The sequence below is a fragment of the Strigops habroptila genome, chromosome 1 (genome assembly GCF_004027225.2).
Source record: "Strigops habroptila isolate Jane chromosome 1, bStrHab1.2.pri, whole genome shotgun sequence".
Taxonomy (NCBI): Eukaryota; Metazoa; Chordata; class Aves; order Psittaciformes; family Psittacidae; genus Strigops; species Strigops habroptila.
This window is the reverse complement of record NC_044277.2, coordinates 62,076,348-62,093,066: the sequence shown is the minus strand read 5'-3', so window position 1 is coordinate 62,093,066 and position 16,719 is coordinate 62,076,348. Positions and strand designations below refer to the sequence as shown.

Sequence of the window (16,719 nt, the reverse complement as noted above, 5' to 3'; positions counted from 1 at the left end):
AGCATTTAAGTATGGAAAATTCATTTATCCACTTACATGTTCAATCCTTCAGATTGTGAAAACACTACATCTACTTTCAGTTTCTTCCTCTAAGGTTATGCTTTGAAGGAGAGCTTCCGAATTCTGTGGCCGCTTCTTCCAGGAGAATACCTTAAAAGTATTGGCTTCATTTTAATATCCATTTCCCTTGCTAGTCCATGAATGAACAAAACATACATACATATACATACATATATATAAAAAAAAATATATAAAATATATTAAAAAAAAGAAGTCTTGAGTCTTGTGTCTTGTCATGTGTTGGCCCTGTCTGTAAAGACTAGAATAAAGGGCCCAGGAAATACTGTGAAAGAGCATAGTGAGTACCAGGTAGTATGTTGCATTCTGTAACCATCCATGTGGCTCTCAAAATGCAGTTCCTAATAAGTCTTCTATATAGTCTTGGCTATTTATAAGAAATTACTCTAAATTTCTCATTTATTGATACACATCAAAATAATTTCCAAAGTACTTTTGGAGCAAAAATGGCTTTGACTTACCTTAAAAGTCGGAAAGTATTGAGAAACTATTTGCATTTCAAAATTGCATATATGATCTGTGACATGAGGAATAGAGTTACAAGTGTACCACCTACAAGGTTTAAACTTTCTATGAGTTTTTGGTAATAGGTTTTAAGTGTAATAGCAATGGCCAAAATAAAGAACAGGCCTTGTTCCTTGACTTAGTGATAAGGGGCAGTAAACTATTCTGCTCTGCTAGCCTTATCAAAGTCTTGACAAGACAAGCTATGCTTTTTTTTGTATTGCTGGATCACAGCTTTAACACATTCAGAAACTTCAGGGTGCTGGTTTTCATATACAGCAACAGCTGCTTAACTTGTGCTAATAATTTTGAGATTATGTTACATGCTTTATTACTTCTGAAAGTAATCAGAAAGTATCTGACGGTGTTGCCAGATAATCAGAGCAATTGGTAGACATGTAAAAGAGTTACCAGATCATGTGGTTGTGTTGCTTAGGGGTTTTGGTTTGGTTTGGGGTTTATTTTGTTCAGGAAAAGCTGCACGAAGTACGCCTTTTTTCAGGGGAATTCTAGCTGCTTGTGCAAGAGAAGCACCTTGGTAAATAAAATATCTAAAGATTCAGAGTTTCCAGTGGTTTCCTGGGGAGGGAGCTGAATTTGTGGCTTTAGAGCTCTCAAACAGGCTTTCAGGTAAGTTCATATTTCTGAGGATGTGGAGCACTCTCAACATAATTCATGAAGTAATATAGTTGTTCAGATACCTGTTTACATCTTTTGTAGGTGTATGGACTGTGTTGCCTCTAAGTGGATGTTTAAGACAAGGAAACCAGTGTGCTATGGCCCTGACTAGGGATTGCCTTTTTCCTCCAAACCAAGAGAAATAACTGAAAAAGTTCAAATAAAATAAATTAAAGGTCGTATCTCTGTGACTTTTGTTTCAGCCACACCTCATGTGGTTGTTTGACTGACTTAAACATTTCTATAAAAAAGACAGTGATCCATACGTTTGTGCCCAGAGACTTAAGCTTTAAAATTGTGTTTGGGTGCATGATTCCGCTACTAACAGCTTTATGGAAAAAATGCAGTGCATTGAACTGCACGTTGTGATGAGGTTTAATTTTCATCTATGCATTATATTTATGAATGAACATCTTGCATCTTGTAAAAGTAGTTCACAAATTGTTGAGAGGTTAACTTACCTGTTTTTCTGGGAACCTTTAGTGCTGTTGTAACAGGCCATTGAGATGTTGTTGTGGCTATGAATCATTACCAGTCGTACACAACAATCCTACAACTCCTTTGCTTGTGTATTAAGTTGTAGGAACCATTAGCTGTGAGGTTTTTTCTTATCCTGATTTGGAGTGTCAAATCAATGTAATTTAGAATTTCAGAGATAGCCTTTGAATTGTTTTGTTTCCAACACTTTCATTGGCAAAAAGCTCTTCAATATTAATAATAAATGTACCTACACCAAGTATTCCTGTCAGAGACTTAAAATGGGAGTAGATGACATGATATGTGGGGGGAGAAAAAATCGTGCCACCGCTTTTAATATGGTGGTCTCCCTGCCTAGCTCTGTGCAGTTATAGCACTGTTTGGCTAAATCATAAAATTGAAATGTCTGTCAATGCTAAAGTAATAAGTTTACTTTTCTGCTACATATGTTGTCTGTATTTCAGCTTAGCTAGATTTTGTCTCTGTTCTCATGGAAGTTAGTAACTGCAGTCCTTAAATCTATTTTCAGAAGTTTCCTTTGAATGTTCTAAACTTCTCTGATTAAATTTAAGCTATGTCTCTTACAGAAAAATAATAGGAAAAGGATTTTCTTGGTACCAGTTTAAAAAATTGCTCTGAAAACTTAAATATAGCTCAGAAGTGATCATTAGTGTGTTAAACCAATATAGTTTTGTCTCATAATCTTATAATGAAAGTAGTTTATATTACTAACAAAACCCCTTGCTTAATCAACAGGGATAGCAGCAGTTAGTCTAAATTATGAAAATGTTGAGGCACAGTCTGGAATCAAGTGGCGACAATTGGGAGTTGAACTGCTCTCACTGAGAGGGTCAGTAGTGTTCTTTTTTTATTTTTCCCCACCATTCTCTATTTACTGTTATCTCTCTGTTCTCTGAACTTTGTGGTTCATTATAGGGCTTCTGGGAGCACTGCCAGCGAGATACTCCTGATTGATAGTTCTGAAGCCAAACTTCAGGGGCTCTTATAGTGTCTGTCAGCTTTGGCATTGCTGTCTCCTGGGATTGCTTTCAATTTGTATCATCCTACAGCAGGCTGTAAACCCGTCTGCTTCCTGTTGTCCAGGAGTTTAATGCAGACCTCAGAGCAGCAGCAGATTAGCAGCATGCATAAAGAAAAAGGTTCTTGGGGACTGAAAGTCAGCCGCAGAGTCCTGTGGGGCTAGGACTTCAGGTAGTAACTTCAACATGTCAATCTGGATTAGATGCAGGCTAGAGCTGGTTGCCAATAAAATGATTTTGTGGTAGAGGAGAAAGATGGTTCAGTTGTGTGCCTTTAGGATTTCCCAGCAGGACAAAAAGGTAAATGGAAAGTTCAGCTAGTGAAAATGAAGGCTGATCTTTTTGACTGCCTTGCAGGTGTAGTGCTAATTAAAAATCATAATGCTCCAAGAATAGATTTTTCTGTATTCTTCAGATAAATTGCTTTGTAAATGAGGACTTCTGTTTCGTTATGTGAATTGAAAAAAATAAAGATATGAAGAACAAAAATGCAGCAGGCCTGGGTTTTTTCCCTTTTCGTATAATTCGTATAAAATTGGAAAAGAAATAACACTAAACCTATAGACCTATCTCTTCTGTCCATTTAGCAATTAAAGAACTAACAGCACTAACTGGTAAGAGTACAATGTTGATAAAAGGTTCGCCTAAATCTCCTGAATAACCAGTGGACTTCATTAGTTGGATGTGTGGGGTGGCAATTGAATGGTAACACTGCCAGCAGAAGATGAGAATTGGGTACACTTTTAATTGCTCTTTGGAAAAGGGATATGAAGCCTGGCAGAGGTCTGCCATTGGGAGTGAATGGAATGGATTTTGTCCAGGAGTTTTGTGTAAGGCTGCTTGTGTAGCCTTGTGCCACATGTCAGAGGAGGATAATGGTCAGGCACTATCCATTTCAGGCAATGCTTTGAGGTCTTTCATTTGAAAAAATGAGAATATATGTCAGCTAATTTGTAGTTACTCCTCAGAAGCAGCTAGTGCTGGCTCCTGGTAGAAGTGGCTAAGTCATATGCTAACTTCAGGTGAGGATCAGAACTGGATCAGTTACTTACCAGTAAAATAATGAGCAATGTTGCCTTCAGAAACTTCCAGGAACCTGAGCTGATAAATTCTTGCTTTATTTAACAGTGTTTCTGAGGACCAAAAGAGTGAAAATGCATGTACCACCACTCTTCTTCCCTCCCCACGTATGAGCTAAATTTTATCTTTGTGAATGCATTGTTCAATTACTGACTTCTCCCTGTCAGGAATGCATTCTGTACGTGTATAAAGTTTTTCTGCTTTCATTTGTTTTAGTCTATACTTTTGGTCATTTTTCTGTGGTGTTACCATGATTGTGAGTAGATAATAAACACGTTCATTTAACTTGTGCAGTTTTGTACTCAAGTATTCAGCGTTTTAATATTCTACTATATATATTTTTTAAATTTTTTCTTTCATAACTACTTTAACCTTCTGACTTTAGTAGCTTAAGCATTTAAAAAATATGAATATAAGAACACAGCTAATTTTATCCAATATAAAGGCAGCGACCTGTGTTACTTGCAGGTATACTTACATAGTTCATTCTCCTTTTGAATTATTTTTGCAAGATGTTTTCTTCAGTGAGTTTGTAGCTATCTTGTGAGGTCACTTGGATTTATTTTTTTTTTTTTCCCCAGTTACAAAGATGAACAGTTATCCTTGTGTCCTGGTGGAGGCCAGTGGAATGCAAAGTTTGCATTCAAAAGGAAAAAAATCTGAAGACTTTTTTCTTTTAGCCAGTATGTTTTTCAAGAACATGTGTTCAATACCTGCTTTATAAACTGTGGCTGACATTCAAGGATTATTTCCTCAAAAAAAAGTCTTGGTTTCTGCCCTTGGGTATCAAGCACAGGCCCCATCAAAGGTCAGAAATATTCTCAAAATGGTTTAGCTTCTTAGCAATTTAAATAAGAATTTGTAATCCTTCATGTTAAATATTAATACTAGTAATAAGCCCTCTTGCATCTCAAGAGACAGCAAGATTACTGGGTCAAAAGATGTGTTTTTTCCTTGCAGGCATTATACCTTTATGAAAGCTTCAGCTGAAGTGAGTCTTGCATATCTATTGACATTTCTTCAAGGAATGCTTCCCCCTGAGTTTATGTACTTATTCCAAAGATTTTGGCACCCACAATTTTTAGTCAGTATAAAATGTTTAAGAATGTGATTATGAATGTATTTTGACAAAATAGAAATTTTCATGCTTCTAGTGGAAAAACTATTTCAATTATCTCGGGTTTTGTGCAACTTTTGGCAAAAGATGTTCTTAGTTTCAGTATTTTTCTGCTACTGTTTAATATAAAGGGGCAATAGGATATACAGCTTAATTTCATTTTCACTTTCAATATACGAAGATGTTTGAGGTCTTTGTTTCAGTACATGCAGCTTGCACCACATTTTTCCACAATAAGAGTTAAGAAAGCAATCAAAAATTTTATTTGTGCTATAAAGAAGTATTAGCCTTAGTTTACTTTTTCTGCACAAAGCACAGTCTAGTAGAGGGGTTTATTGGTTAGTAAGCCCCATGCTTTGATTTTGCAGTTAAATATTTGCATTGCAAGTTAAGATGTATTGTAGCAATCTACAAATGCAACTACAGTTCCTGATCGATTGATCTGCTGAATAATATAGCCTGTTTCCTGATTGCAAATAATATGCTTATCTATTTTATGTTTAATTTATGTGTATTTTTTCCTATTAGATAAGATTTGTGTTGTGCTGTAGAATTGTATTAGGAAAAGCCATGTGGGTTTAAGAAATTGGTATCTTACCTGTTTGGTTTGTTTAGACAAGTCAAACTGCTGAGCTCTTGTGAAATTAGGACCTACTGCGGAAATTCTTTCCAAGTATGAATGCTGATGCAGAGCCATGAGCAGCGGCTAAGAAGTTCCTGCTTTCTAGAGGCTTGTGTGGGTTTTCTGTGTCAACAAGCATTGTCCAAGATTATAAGCAGGGTAAATAACTGTGTGGTCTTCAAGGGTATGATTAGAGGTTTTGAGACCTTGTAGGGCATCTGAAGCCTTGGGACTCATCTGAGTTTGCAAAGTCACCTGTCATAGGATCAGATGAGAGCCAGTGAAGTTAATATTGTGTTATACTGCCTTTTATTGCCTAGGGCAATATTCCAACTGCTATTGTTAATCATAGCTACTGCTTCAATTGTACAGAAGTTATAGCTATCCTAACACTTGCAACAAAACGTGTGTGCAAACAAAAACTATGCCGGCTCATTCACATGCTTAGCTGACCCTTATTACAAATGTAACTACTGCTATCAGCACTTCCCCATAGCAACACCATGGAAGTTGTCATCCCATGCACCACTCAAGGGGTGATGGGGAGGTATTTGCACTGATTGCCATCAGCTGTCACTCATCTGGGAATAATCTAACTGATGTGGACCAGAACCAGAGCTTCTCTTTGCAAAGACTGAAGGTAGAGTCCTCCCCTCTTGCTGCTCAGCAGTCAGCAACACCAGCATCTTCAAAGGAGCTTCCCCAATACAGGTTTCCTGTGATGTGCGCATTGGATGGCTTGCTTAATTGGATATTTTTTGTCAGACCATGTCATTACGTTGTTAGTTTTGACTATGGACTTTACAGCTCAATTGTTAGTTTTGTTTCTCTGCAGTCATCTTAAAGCCACAGTTCAGACATTTGTGTTGCACAGTTTAAGTGCCACGTGAAGGCTGTGCAAAGTCCACCACAGATATTAGACTTGCATGCAAGATCAGTATCTAGTCCAATTATCATGCAAGAAGCACTGGTACGTATTTTGTATTACAACAGCTGGTGTGTTTTCAGCCTGTAGTGTAAGATGGAGTGTATATGCTACCTAGCAGCCTCTATATGCGAATGTGAAAGGATCGGTATCTTCACTGGAAAGTGGTTAGTGATCCATAAATCAGATTGAAAATGATGGCTGCAAATCTGAGCTGTGTGTCATTTACCGTGGTGGTTTAAGAGCTGTTGACAGTGTCTTGCTGCAGAAGTCTCCCACAATTTTTGAAGCTGATCTTAACAAAAGCAGGCATCTAGTTTGACTTTTTTTCTTTCTTTTTAGGCCAATATTTGATATACACCTGCAACAAATGTTAGAAAATGGATGTTTTACATTGAAATAGTCTTTTGTTAGTTATAAACAGTGTCAAAGGCAGGCATGCGCTGGAGGCTTGCTGCTTGTAATCATGGTTCTAGTATAGGTCTGGGACAGGGCTTGGGCTTTTCCGTAAGAACAGAGACCCTTGTATCACTGGATCCTTTTATCCAGCTGCCCTGTGTGGCATTGTTTGGATGCTCTTTATGCTTTCAGCTAAGGTTTTTCTTGGTGTCTTTTGTCAGCACTGCCTCTCTAGCCATAAGCAGATTTTCTTTGCAGCTGCAAGGTGTAAACTAAGTCTCCGGGAACATCGGTAGTGTGTAGAACATTGATAGTGTGAATGTCAAGTGCCACCACATCTCAGTGCAAGAACTAATTCTTCTGGCATCATTGTGAATCTCGGGTCTCTACCTAGCTCCTTCACCTGCGCGTTTCTGACAGTTCGTTACCTTCCTTTTCCTTCCCTGCCATCTCTGTTAGCTGAGGAACCATAGGCTTGTTTAAAATGTGAGGCTGGAGGGCATCTCAGTAGAGCGTCTGGTCCAAGCCCTAGCCCTGCTTAGAGGAGTACTGACTGACTTTCTGACCAGGTTGTTCAGGATGGAAACATTCATGTCCAGAATCCGTATTGTTCTGCTCAAAAACTTGCATTCCTATCTCTCTCATAGCATAAATAAATTGTAACTTACTGATACCTCTCTAATAGCATAAATAAGTTGTAACTCGCTGATATCTCTCTCACCCGGTTCAGAGCAGCACCTTTACCCTCTTGTTCCCTGCTGCATTTTGAGATAAAAGAACTGGGCCCATTGCAGTGAGTACGAGAGTGGTCTTCCATAAAACTGCATATTGCTGTGATAGTTGCGGTAAGAGTGATACAGGTGTTGCTTTGTACTTGAATGATCTGGCTGATGTGGTGTCTCAGTTTTTATAGTCTGATATGCCAATTGCATGCTGGGACCGAGGCAGTGTCAAGAAAAAATACAGAAGGAGATAAAATACTGTAGCTAGTTGAATTAGATATACTGAAGCTGTTTTCTGAAAGAGCAATAAAAATGGAAGCAATGGCAAACTTCATGAAAAACTTTTTAGCCAGGCAAGCCTTGCAAGTGTCAGAAGGATTTACTTGTCTCTGGGTGAGACCTCTGTGCCTACGCACTTCTGGGCTGTGTGAGATTGTTGGGTGGCTAAAATAGGGTTTCATTCCTTTCTTCAGAGTGAATTTATAAGTTATTCTTAAAGGTACAAAATCTGTAACATTTCTGCCAAGATAATAGAGAATTAAATGAAGAGATAGCCAATTTTGCTTTAAATGTGAAAGTATGTTGTATCTGTAAATAGTGTTTATTTGTGTATTTGTAGTAGTCATTCATTTCTAGTCATCTGAAATGCATTGACTGAATTACAGTTCTTTTACTGTTCTTCTACCAGTTTTTGAACCACAACGTTTGAAATCATAAATATGTTAGTACTTTATTGCTGAAACTTTACATACCTTACTGATTTGCTTTCTCTTTTTAGGTGTCTTGGCTTTTTAATCCAACAAGAAGTGAAATAACAAGTTTAGATAGTGGAAATATAGATGACATTTTAAGTGAGTACTTTGAACTTTTTTTTTCTTCTCTACAGTCACTTATCTATGTGAAACTTGCAATGTTATTAAATGAATATGCATACTCTAGCTTTGAATGTATGAATTGCAATTGGCATAGAAGTATTAAATTCATTGTCATCTCAATGAGGATTTGAAGTGTCTAAGAAGAATACCTGGCATCTTGTTTGCAGATGGGAATGCTTGATTACATAACCAAAAGCTGTCAGGAGCTCGTTTTACAAGTTCCCTCAAAAATAGCAGCAGCTGAAACCCGTGGTGATGGGCCTTAAGTATCTTGCTTGTTCAGCTCTGCTTTTCCTCAAGTTAAGCGTTGTCATGATTCTGCTCAAAAGAGATACTAGAGTGCAACTTCTGACTTTGAGTGCCTTAATTTTAAATTCAAAATTACCTTTTGTCTCATGTGACACTTAGTTCTTTTGTGTCTTAATGCCTTAATATATTGACATTTTTAATGTCCATTATATTGATAAAGTCAATAAAATACTTGATTGCAAGGCCTCTTTCATCACTTTCACATTTGATAGAGACTATATTTCAGGTAAGATTTACCCTACAGTTTCCTATCAACCAGACTAAGCTGTGTGCTGAATAATCTAGAAATATTTGCTGTTGTAGTTTTGTGCATATTTTTATAATCTCAGATAAAAGCAGTGAGAAGTTGGCCTCACAATGTGACATCGGATTTTTTCTTTTTCTTTCCTCAGACAATGCAGATGTTGCTTTAGTTAATTTTTATGCTGATTGGTAAGTTATACAAGGTTTTTTTCCTATGTTTAAACTTCTGGGTTTTTTGAAAACTGTCATGTTTGGCTATAGTTTTCTAATTGAAAGTACAGTGGCATGTTGCTTTCAAGCTAGTTCTTTCCCGGGTTTTTTTTACGTCCTCATTACTTCCCCTTCTGTTGTTCTACCATCTTTGGTTTCATTCAGGGCTTCTATCAGAGGAAGAAGGCTTCTATAGTAGTATAGAATAACATGCTATGTAACTGATTTTTATCTTTTTTTATTTTTCCCTCTGAGCAAGATATTTCATTAACTTCTTGTTCCTTAACATAGATAGTCCAAAATACTCCATTTTTCCATTTTCTTCTGTGATGGTCCCATGATGTGTGCTAGAAAGAGGCTTGAAATTACATTAAAAATCAATTCCTTCTCTAATCTGGAAGACCTTCCAAGTGGAGAGTTAGAGAAGTTATAACTGAGTGATGAAATCTGGGCAGCTGGAAAAGGAAAGAATTTGGGGCCAGATTGGTTAGACACTGTGAAAGACATACTTGGAGGGAACTGTTTACTTGAAATTATTGTTTTTAAACTTGCATATAATGTTGTTAGATTTCATTTAAGCACCATACCCTTTTGTATTATGTAAGAAATAATTTTAGATGTTCTGTTCTGGTCCACCATTAATATTTTTAAAAGAATCTTTAGCAAGAAAGAATCCAGGAAAGTATTCTGAAAAAATAAAATTTAACATGCAAATTAGCATAGAAAATGAGGTTAGAAAATAAATAATTTTGTCTTCCTTGATTCAAGTAATCTTGAGTGTAAATAGCTTTATAATGTAAAGCAATATGTAAACCAAAGTACTATACTTTAAATATTCCTCTCCATGCTATTTTGCTTTGTGGGCATAAAATGTTGGCCTTCAGAATCAAAGGTCATGTAGGTGATTAGACTTCTGATTCCTTTCACCTCTTTCACATCTCACTATACATCTAAGACTGTAGGTTTGTATGGCCTAGAAATAGCAAGCACCCAGAGCTTTACATGATAAGTCCACTGGTAGCAGGCTAATTTTAATTGTTTGGGGTTTTGGGTTTTGTTTTGTTTTTTTAAGTGATTTTGAAAAATCCATACCCAGTCTTTTCATATAGAATGACATTCTCAGTAAAGTTTTTTTTAATGCCTTCATTTAAACTTTGCATAAAGATAGACATTACATCAATTTAAATCAGTTTAATAACCTTTATATATATCTCTCATTTTATAGGCAAACTTTATGTTCAGTTTGTTTGCATCTGTTCATTTTCTGCTACAGGCTAAATTGATTCTAGGCACATTTAAACCAATAGAGTTGTTCTTTAGAGAGAGTGCGTAGATTTACCAAGGTATTCGTTTGAAATGTCTGTTTTGTAATGGTAGTACAACTAAACAACTGGTTAAGTAAGAAACTAGGTCTAATTTCTTATCTGTTCTGTATAGAATTATACTATAAAGGCTGTTTTTTAAAATAAGAAAATGAAACTTTTAGGGTGGTTTTTTTCAGTTAGTGATCTGCAGATACCTGGTGGATCATGGACTACTTCAAAAGGTTTTATTAGAGATAACCAAGGGAAGCAAACCTATTGAGAGTAAATTTAGTACACTGAAATCTAGGGCATATGTTGCCATTGTAAGATCATTTTTGGATTTTCCAGTAGGTAAACTGCAGGAGCCTAAAACTCCATATTCTGATATTTTTTTGATATAGCAAAGTAACAAGATTCCTGTTTTAGAGCATTATTAGCACAGCTCTTTCTGCAAATCTCCATTGTTATTCAAATCTTCTGTAGAATAGATTTGTTTTGAATTTAAAGAGTGGCGTATGCTTGCAAGTTGATTCATATTATTATAGGCCATGATTTTAAAACATTACAGCCTTAGTTAAGATCATTACATGTAGGCATTCAGTAATAACCTCTCAATATAGTGCACTGCCAACCAATGATGTAACATCAATGTTGATTGAAAACAGATCAGTTTCGCTGTTGTAGACACTGCTGTAAGGGTGGAGAAGAATGATGGATAAGGAAGCCATATGTAACATACACATGCTGCATAAATATGTAGCATACAGTTGTACTGCCCAGAGTCAGGTGTCTTTCAGAAAATGGCCTTAAGACCTGTTTTGAAAGCAAAACCTGCCTTTTCACTTGAATGCTTGCTGTTGTAGACATAACAGCATCCTTAGGCTGCCACTGTAAAGTTTAAGCAAGGCTTCAGTCCAGGCTTTCTTGCAAGTCTGCTATCTGAGGTTTCATTCTGACAAGTTCTACAGGTGCCATTATCCATCTTCTATTTGTTTTGTGTTTGGAAGAATGGAATATAAAATAATTGACATGTTAATAATGGGCCTTTACATCTTTACAGTCCTACAGCCTTTTCCATGGGCAGAAAGAAAGGATTTGCTTTAAACTCTTGCATGAGTGGAAGAAGGAACCTAAGGGATTCTGTTTGTTCATAGTGTTGTAATAGGAGTCTGTTCAAATTCTACCAAAATTGAGAAATAATATAAGAAGCAATACTTATAAAATCTATTTTTGACCCTTAGAAAGTTATTTCTGTGATGTTTCTTGAAGGCAATGCTGAATATTTGAATCTCAACAATCCAAGTAACTTCTTTTACTATATTTTTAAGATTATTTCCCAGGGATAATTCAGGTGGGAAAAAATGAAGAACAGTCTTTCTGAATAGAATATATTTCCTAAAAGCTTATAATTGATTAATGGTGGTTTTTACACAGATAAAGCAGGGGGGCACATCTTGAACTATATATTCTTTTAGAATGTCGGGGGTTTTTTTCCCACCTGAATTATTCAAGTTACTTTTGAACCTATTTTTATCCAGTCAGTTAGTTGGATGATTACAAGTAGATGTGCTTTTCCAATAGCTTTTCTTTCTTTCTTTCTTTTTTCTTCTGCCTTCAAAGATGAAAATATTCCTTGAGTCTTCAGTTAAAATATTTCAAATTATTATTTTGAAGTAATGATTTTATGTCTATCCACAGGTGCCGCTTCAGCCAAATGCTGCATCCTATTTTTGAGGAAGCTTCTAACGTAATTAAGGAAGAATATCCAGATAAGAATCAAGTGGTGTTTGCTAGAGTAGACTGTGATCAGCATTGTAAGTAAATCTCAATTAAGGTTTTTGTGCTATCCTCCCATCATTTAGAGCAGAGTTGCTTGTATACATTCGTGAACCTCTTTTTCCAGATTTGTCAGGGCAATCTCCAGTGTGGCTTTCTCATTGCATCCATAAACATACAATTTTATCAGTTCAGGGGACAAAAGGGCTGGGATTATAAATTGAATTGGGTTGTTGAGGTGTCGAGAAGCACTAGTGCAACAAATGGTGCAGATCTTCACAACCAAGAAGAGGAAGGGGTAACCTTCCATGGTCAGCATCAAGATATATTCTGCTCAGGTCTTTCTTCCAGCTAGGAGTCATAGTGGACTGTACGTTGCCTTTCACACACAGCCAGGAGGGGATCAGAGATTTTCTGCTTTGCTATGTGTACATATGCCAATAAATGGTTGCCTGTTTGGGTTTTTCTTGCACGCAGAAATATGTGAAAATGATAGGCCAGAATTTACTCAGTTTATGCTGGTGTTAATCCCTAAGGTTGCTTTTTAACCTCATAATAAGTAAAATGTAAGAAACATCTGCTGCACATTGAAAGACAAATGGATAGCACTAAGATTTTTAGTGTGGTGCTTTTTATAGTATAGGAGCTGTATTGTTTTATGCTTTTGGAAGAACAGCATTTGCAGACATAATTTCTTTACAGTGGCTTGTGATTCCCAAAGAGTATTAACAGACAGAAATTCAATTCTGATCAATACTGATTATAATATTTGGGCTTACAAAACTGTGAATTTGTAAGAAGAATCGCAGTTGGAAATTCAAGGAATCACTGTGCAGGGTTATTAGTTTGTATCTGCGGCATATCCCTGAGACTTACTGTTGACCTGATAGTTGTGGTTTAATGCTCTGTTACAAGAAAAATATAAAGAGATAATCTCAATAGGACAGGGAAAAAAGTCAATTACATATCTATGAAAATACCTGATTTCATTTACATTTTTATTTCCCATTTTGACAATCTAACTTTTTCTATGTTAGAGGGGTTTTTTCCCTATAATGAGAATTCTTGGCTTGAACCAAGCTCGGTCAGTCCACTTGAGCGTTTTCCACTGGCACCATTTTGGGCTCTGTTTTGTATGCGTGCACATAGTTGCCCAACAGTAAGGGCACCTGTCTTGCAATCTTGAAAGAGATCTCAAACATAAAAACCAAACAAACGAACAAAACCCAACACAAAACAAAAAAACCCCACAACTTTTAAGGGAGCAAACACTGTAAACTCAGTATCAGAAATACAGAATAAACTGATTCTTCAAACTGTTGGGAGTGGCCAAGGAGGCTCCATTTTTTCCCTTCCCAAAGATCCGTAAGACCAGTTCATGACCGCAGGAAATTTAAATGCCTCTGGGATTAAATCTTTGAATCGCTGGGATATAGGACCCCCTTTATAGCCTCAGCTGGAAAAGCAGCTGGGCAGTATCCTCCTAGAGTATGTGAGCAGCTTAGAAGCATTCAACTGCCTGCCTATGTTGGAGTGATAAGAGATGTGTTGGGGAACAAACAAAAGTTTGAATGTAGGTATTGAAGAGCAGTTACATTATACACACAGTTGTGCAATCTTCTTCTCTGAGCAGATCTAGTGCCTTGAATACAGTGTAGAAGAGAGCATTTCTGTAGCTGCCTGGAGCACTTCCAGAGCAGCTGCAGAATGGAGAGGTGCTTTAGTCTCCTTGTCTTGTAAGTCCAATAATATTTTTGGTTTCTCATTATAATGTCCCTGTTAAGTGAATGTTTTCCTACCTCCTTCCAGAACAGCCTTTTCTAGAATCAGAATTTGGAGAGTGTTTGTTGTTGGGTTTTTTTTGTTTGTTCGTTTTTTTTGTTTTGTTAGGGTTTTCTGGTGCTTGATTTGAATACCTGAAATATCTGGAATACCTTCCCAGATCTCAAATACTTAACTGCATTTCAGCTTGTTTCTTTTTCACACCTGGTGTTCTTTTCTGCCTCCAATCAGTGTGTATGGTGTGTGCTTGGGAGATGTTAACCAAAAACGTAGCATTAAGTATTCAAATCTGTTACCCCTAAAAGTCAATTTTCAAGTAAGACAATGAAATCCTTTGGAGGAGTATACTGAAAGCAAAGCCTGAGATATGGTCTTTGCTGAAGTTTTCTTGCTGAGTATTTTTTTGTCTTTGTTCTGAGATCTGTTGCAGGATCTACACAGATAAACTGCCCTCGATCTGTGCAATTGTAGAAAATAAATGCATTTGTAGAGCAAGCATTCTGATTGGCTTTGTATCAGCTTATTAAACCAGTCTTTCTACATACTTGAAATGACTTTTGTATATACTTCTGTATATACTCTATCACTTTCATCAGTGATAGTTTCTCAGATTAACTTGAATGAAGGTGGGGGGAGATTAAGGGCATTCATATTCTCGGTTTACTTGATTTTTATGGTTATTGGCTCATCTTTTTATTGAGTTGAGATACTGACAATGAAACTTTCTATAAATTTGTCACAAAAGACTATAGTAACATCAGTCTGTATTGCTGAGTTTTATGGTTAAGGTTTACATGAACAACTGAAGTCCTTATTTTGTTTGCTGCAGCTTTAGTTGCTTGGATAACTTGGAGAGTCTCTGGGCTGCTGGATGCACAGTGTTTAGCCGTGAGATGTTCTTCTGTTAGTAGTTATGTGCCTAAGAAGACTGCCCCTCCCCAGTGTCTGAAACACTTCAGAAGCTTGTTGCTTAGTCTTCTCAGATGCTCATTGAATTGAGCTCATCAGAGCTTGTTACAGAGAGCTAAAGCCTGGATGGAAGAGGAGATGCTACAGAGAGATTGTCTTCCTTCCCCTGGGCCTATTCCCAGGGGGATAGTGGGCTAAATAGTATGAGGCAGCCAAGAGCTTTGGTCTTTCTCTTTATTACTGGAATATCATGAGTTCTCTGTGCTTACTCTGTGTCCTTAATTTAAGAAGTAGATGAGTGTGACTTTTTCTGCAGAACCTGTAGAATGTGAGAGTTAAAAATAAAATCCTATAATGACAGACCAAGTCTCTTCCCCCAATTTGCATTGCCTTTTTGAATTAAAATAGCAAAGCTGTCTGTTATTCCCAGTTTCCAGTGTTTATTTGCTGGGTTGTAAGCAATGGTGCGTTTCATGGCACACTGTTAATGGGTACGTCCTAAACTTTTAAGAATTTTAACTTTGATTTTAATGTATGTACTAGCAGCTTTTAGTAAAAGGGTGAATGTTGCTATATTAGCAATCTTGGCCCTGCTGTTGTAGTTTACTAAATGTTGGAGTCAAAATTACTGCTGTCTTCCCCCCCCCCGATTAACTTTTATATTTTTTTAATATTTACATATTTTACCAACAGTAGAAGTTTTATGCCAGTATTTTGGGGTTTGTTAATGCCTACAGATTTCATACCAGTAGTAGTTCACTATTAGAATGATGTTCTAGAGATGGTGGATTATTTGCATTACAAATGATCTGTTTCTTTTTGAAACCAAGACTCTGTAGGGAATCCAAATAGCTGATTTCAGGCCACTCAAAAAGAGCTTTCAGTATGGTCAGCCAGGCATAGATACTTTCCATTTAATGTACTGTTATTGAAGCACACTGCAGGGCCCAATAGCTCACGCCAGCTTCTGAGGGTAAAGCAAATTAAAGAGAATTATTGATGCGCTGCCAAATGTTTGATGCTTAATGACAAAACGATCATTCTGTCTGCTCTTATAGCCAATGTAAAGGAGGGGTTTTTTTCTCCTGGAAAGTGATAGGCCCCAATGTGATTAAATACAAAACCTGAATATTAATACTATATTGAGCCTCTGTATGTGTTATATCTTTTACACCCATTTATAATATTGTGGAAGATAATTAAAACTGAAATGTGTAAGTTGAGTCATCAGGCTGGTTTTAAGCTGGTGTGGAACACACACCAAAGGTAAATCTAATGAAGCATGTACTCTTTCAGTTTCCAAGACCCCATTCTTTTATAACTTAGATATTTCTAAGTTCCACTACATTGTTTGCTGTTAAAATCTTTGGTGGCTTTGGTGTGTTCAAGTTAGTAATTCACTTATCTTAAAAATTATGCACCTCTATTCTGAGTGTAATACCAAGTAAAAGTGACCTTCTGTATAAAATCGTAGATGATCTTTCTGCATATGCATTATTAGGAAGGTTTTGATTTGGTGGTGTGTTTGGTTTGTGTGTGTTTTGTTTTTTGTGGGGTTGTTTTCTGGTTTGTTTGGTTTTGCTTGCTTGTGGGTTTTTTATTCTCTGTGTTAAGCAGCAATGTTGGAAACTCACTTGGTACCATGGATTTCCTATGTTTCTGTTCTCTG

The 16,719-nt window shown here is 36.7% G+C and overlaps 1 protein-coding gene across 2 annotated transcripts in view; it reads left to right on the top strand.

Moving 5' to 3' along the window:
- ERP44 (endoplasmic reticulum protein 44) overlaps window positions 1–16,719 on the top strand; it is a 49,480-nt gene that overhangs the window by 9,759 nt on the left and 23,002 nt on the right. For both annotated transcript variants that reach the window (XM_030509880.1, XM_030509890.1), the window contains exons 2-4: window positions 8,421–8,493; window positions 9,219–9,258; window positions 12,282–12,397. In XM_030509880.1, the coding sequence (XP_030365740.1) occupies window positions 8,421–8,493; window positions 9,219–9,258; window positions 12,282–12,397 (229 nt within the window). The remainder of the gene's footprint in view (window positions 1–8,420; window positions 8,494–9,218; window positions 9,259–12,281; window positions 12,398–16,719) is intronic.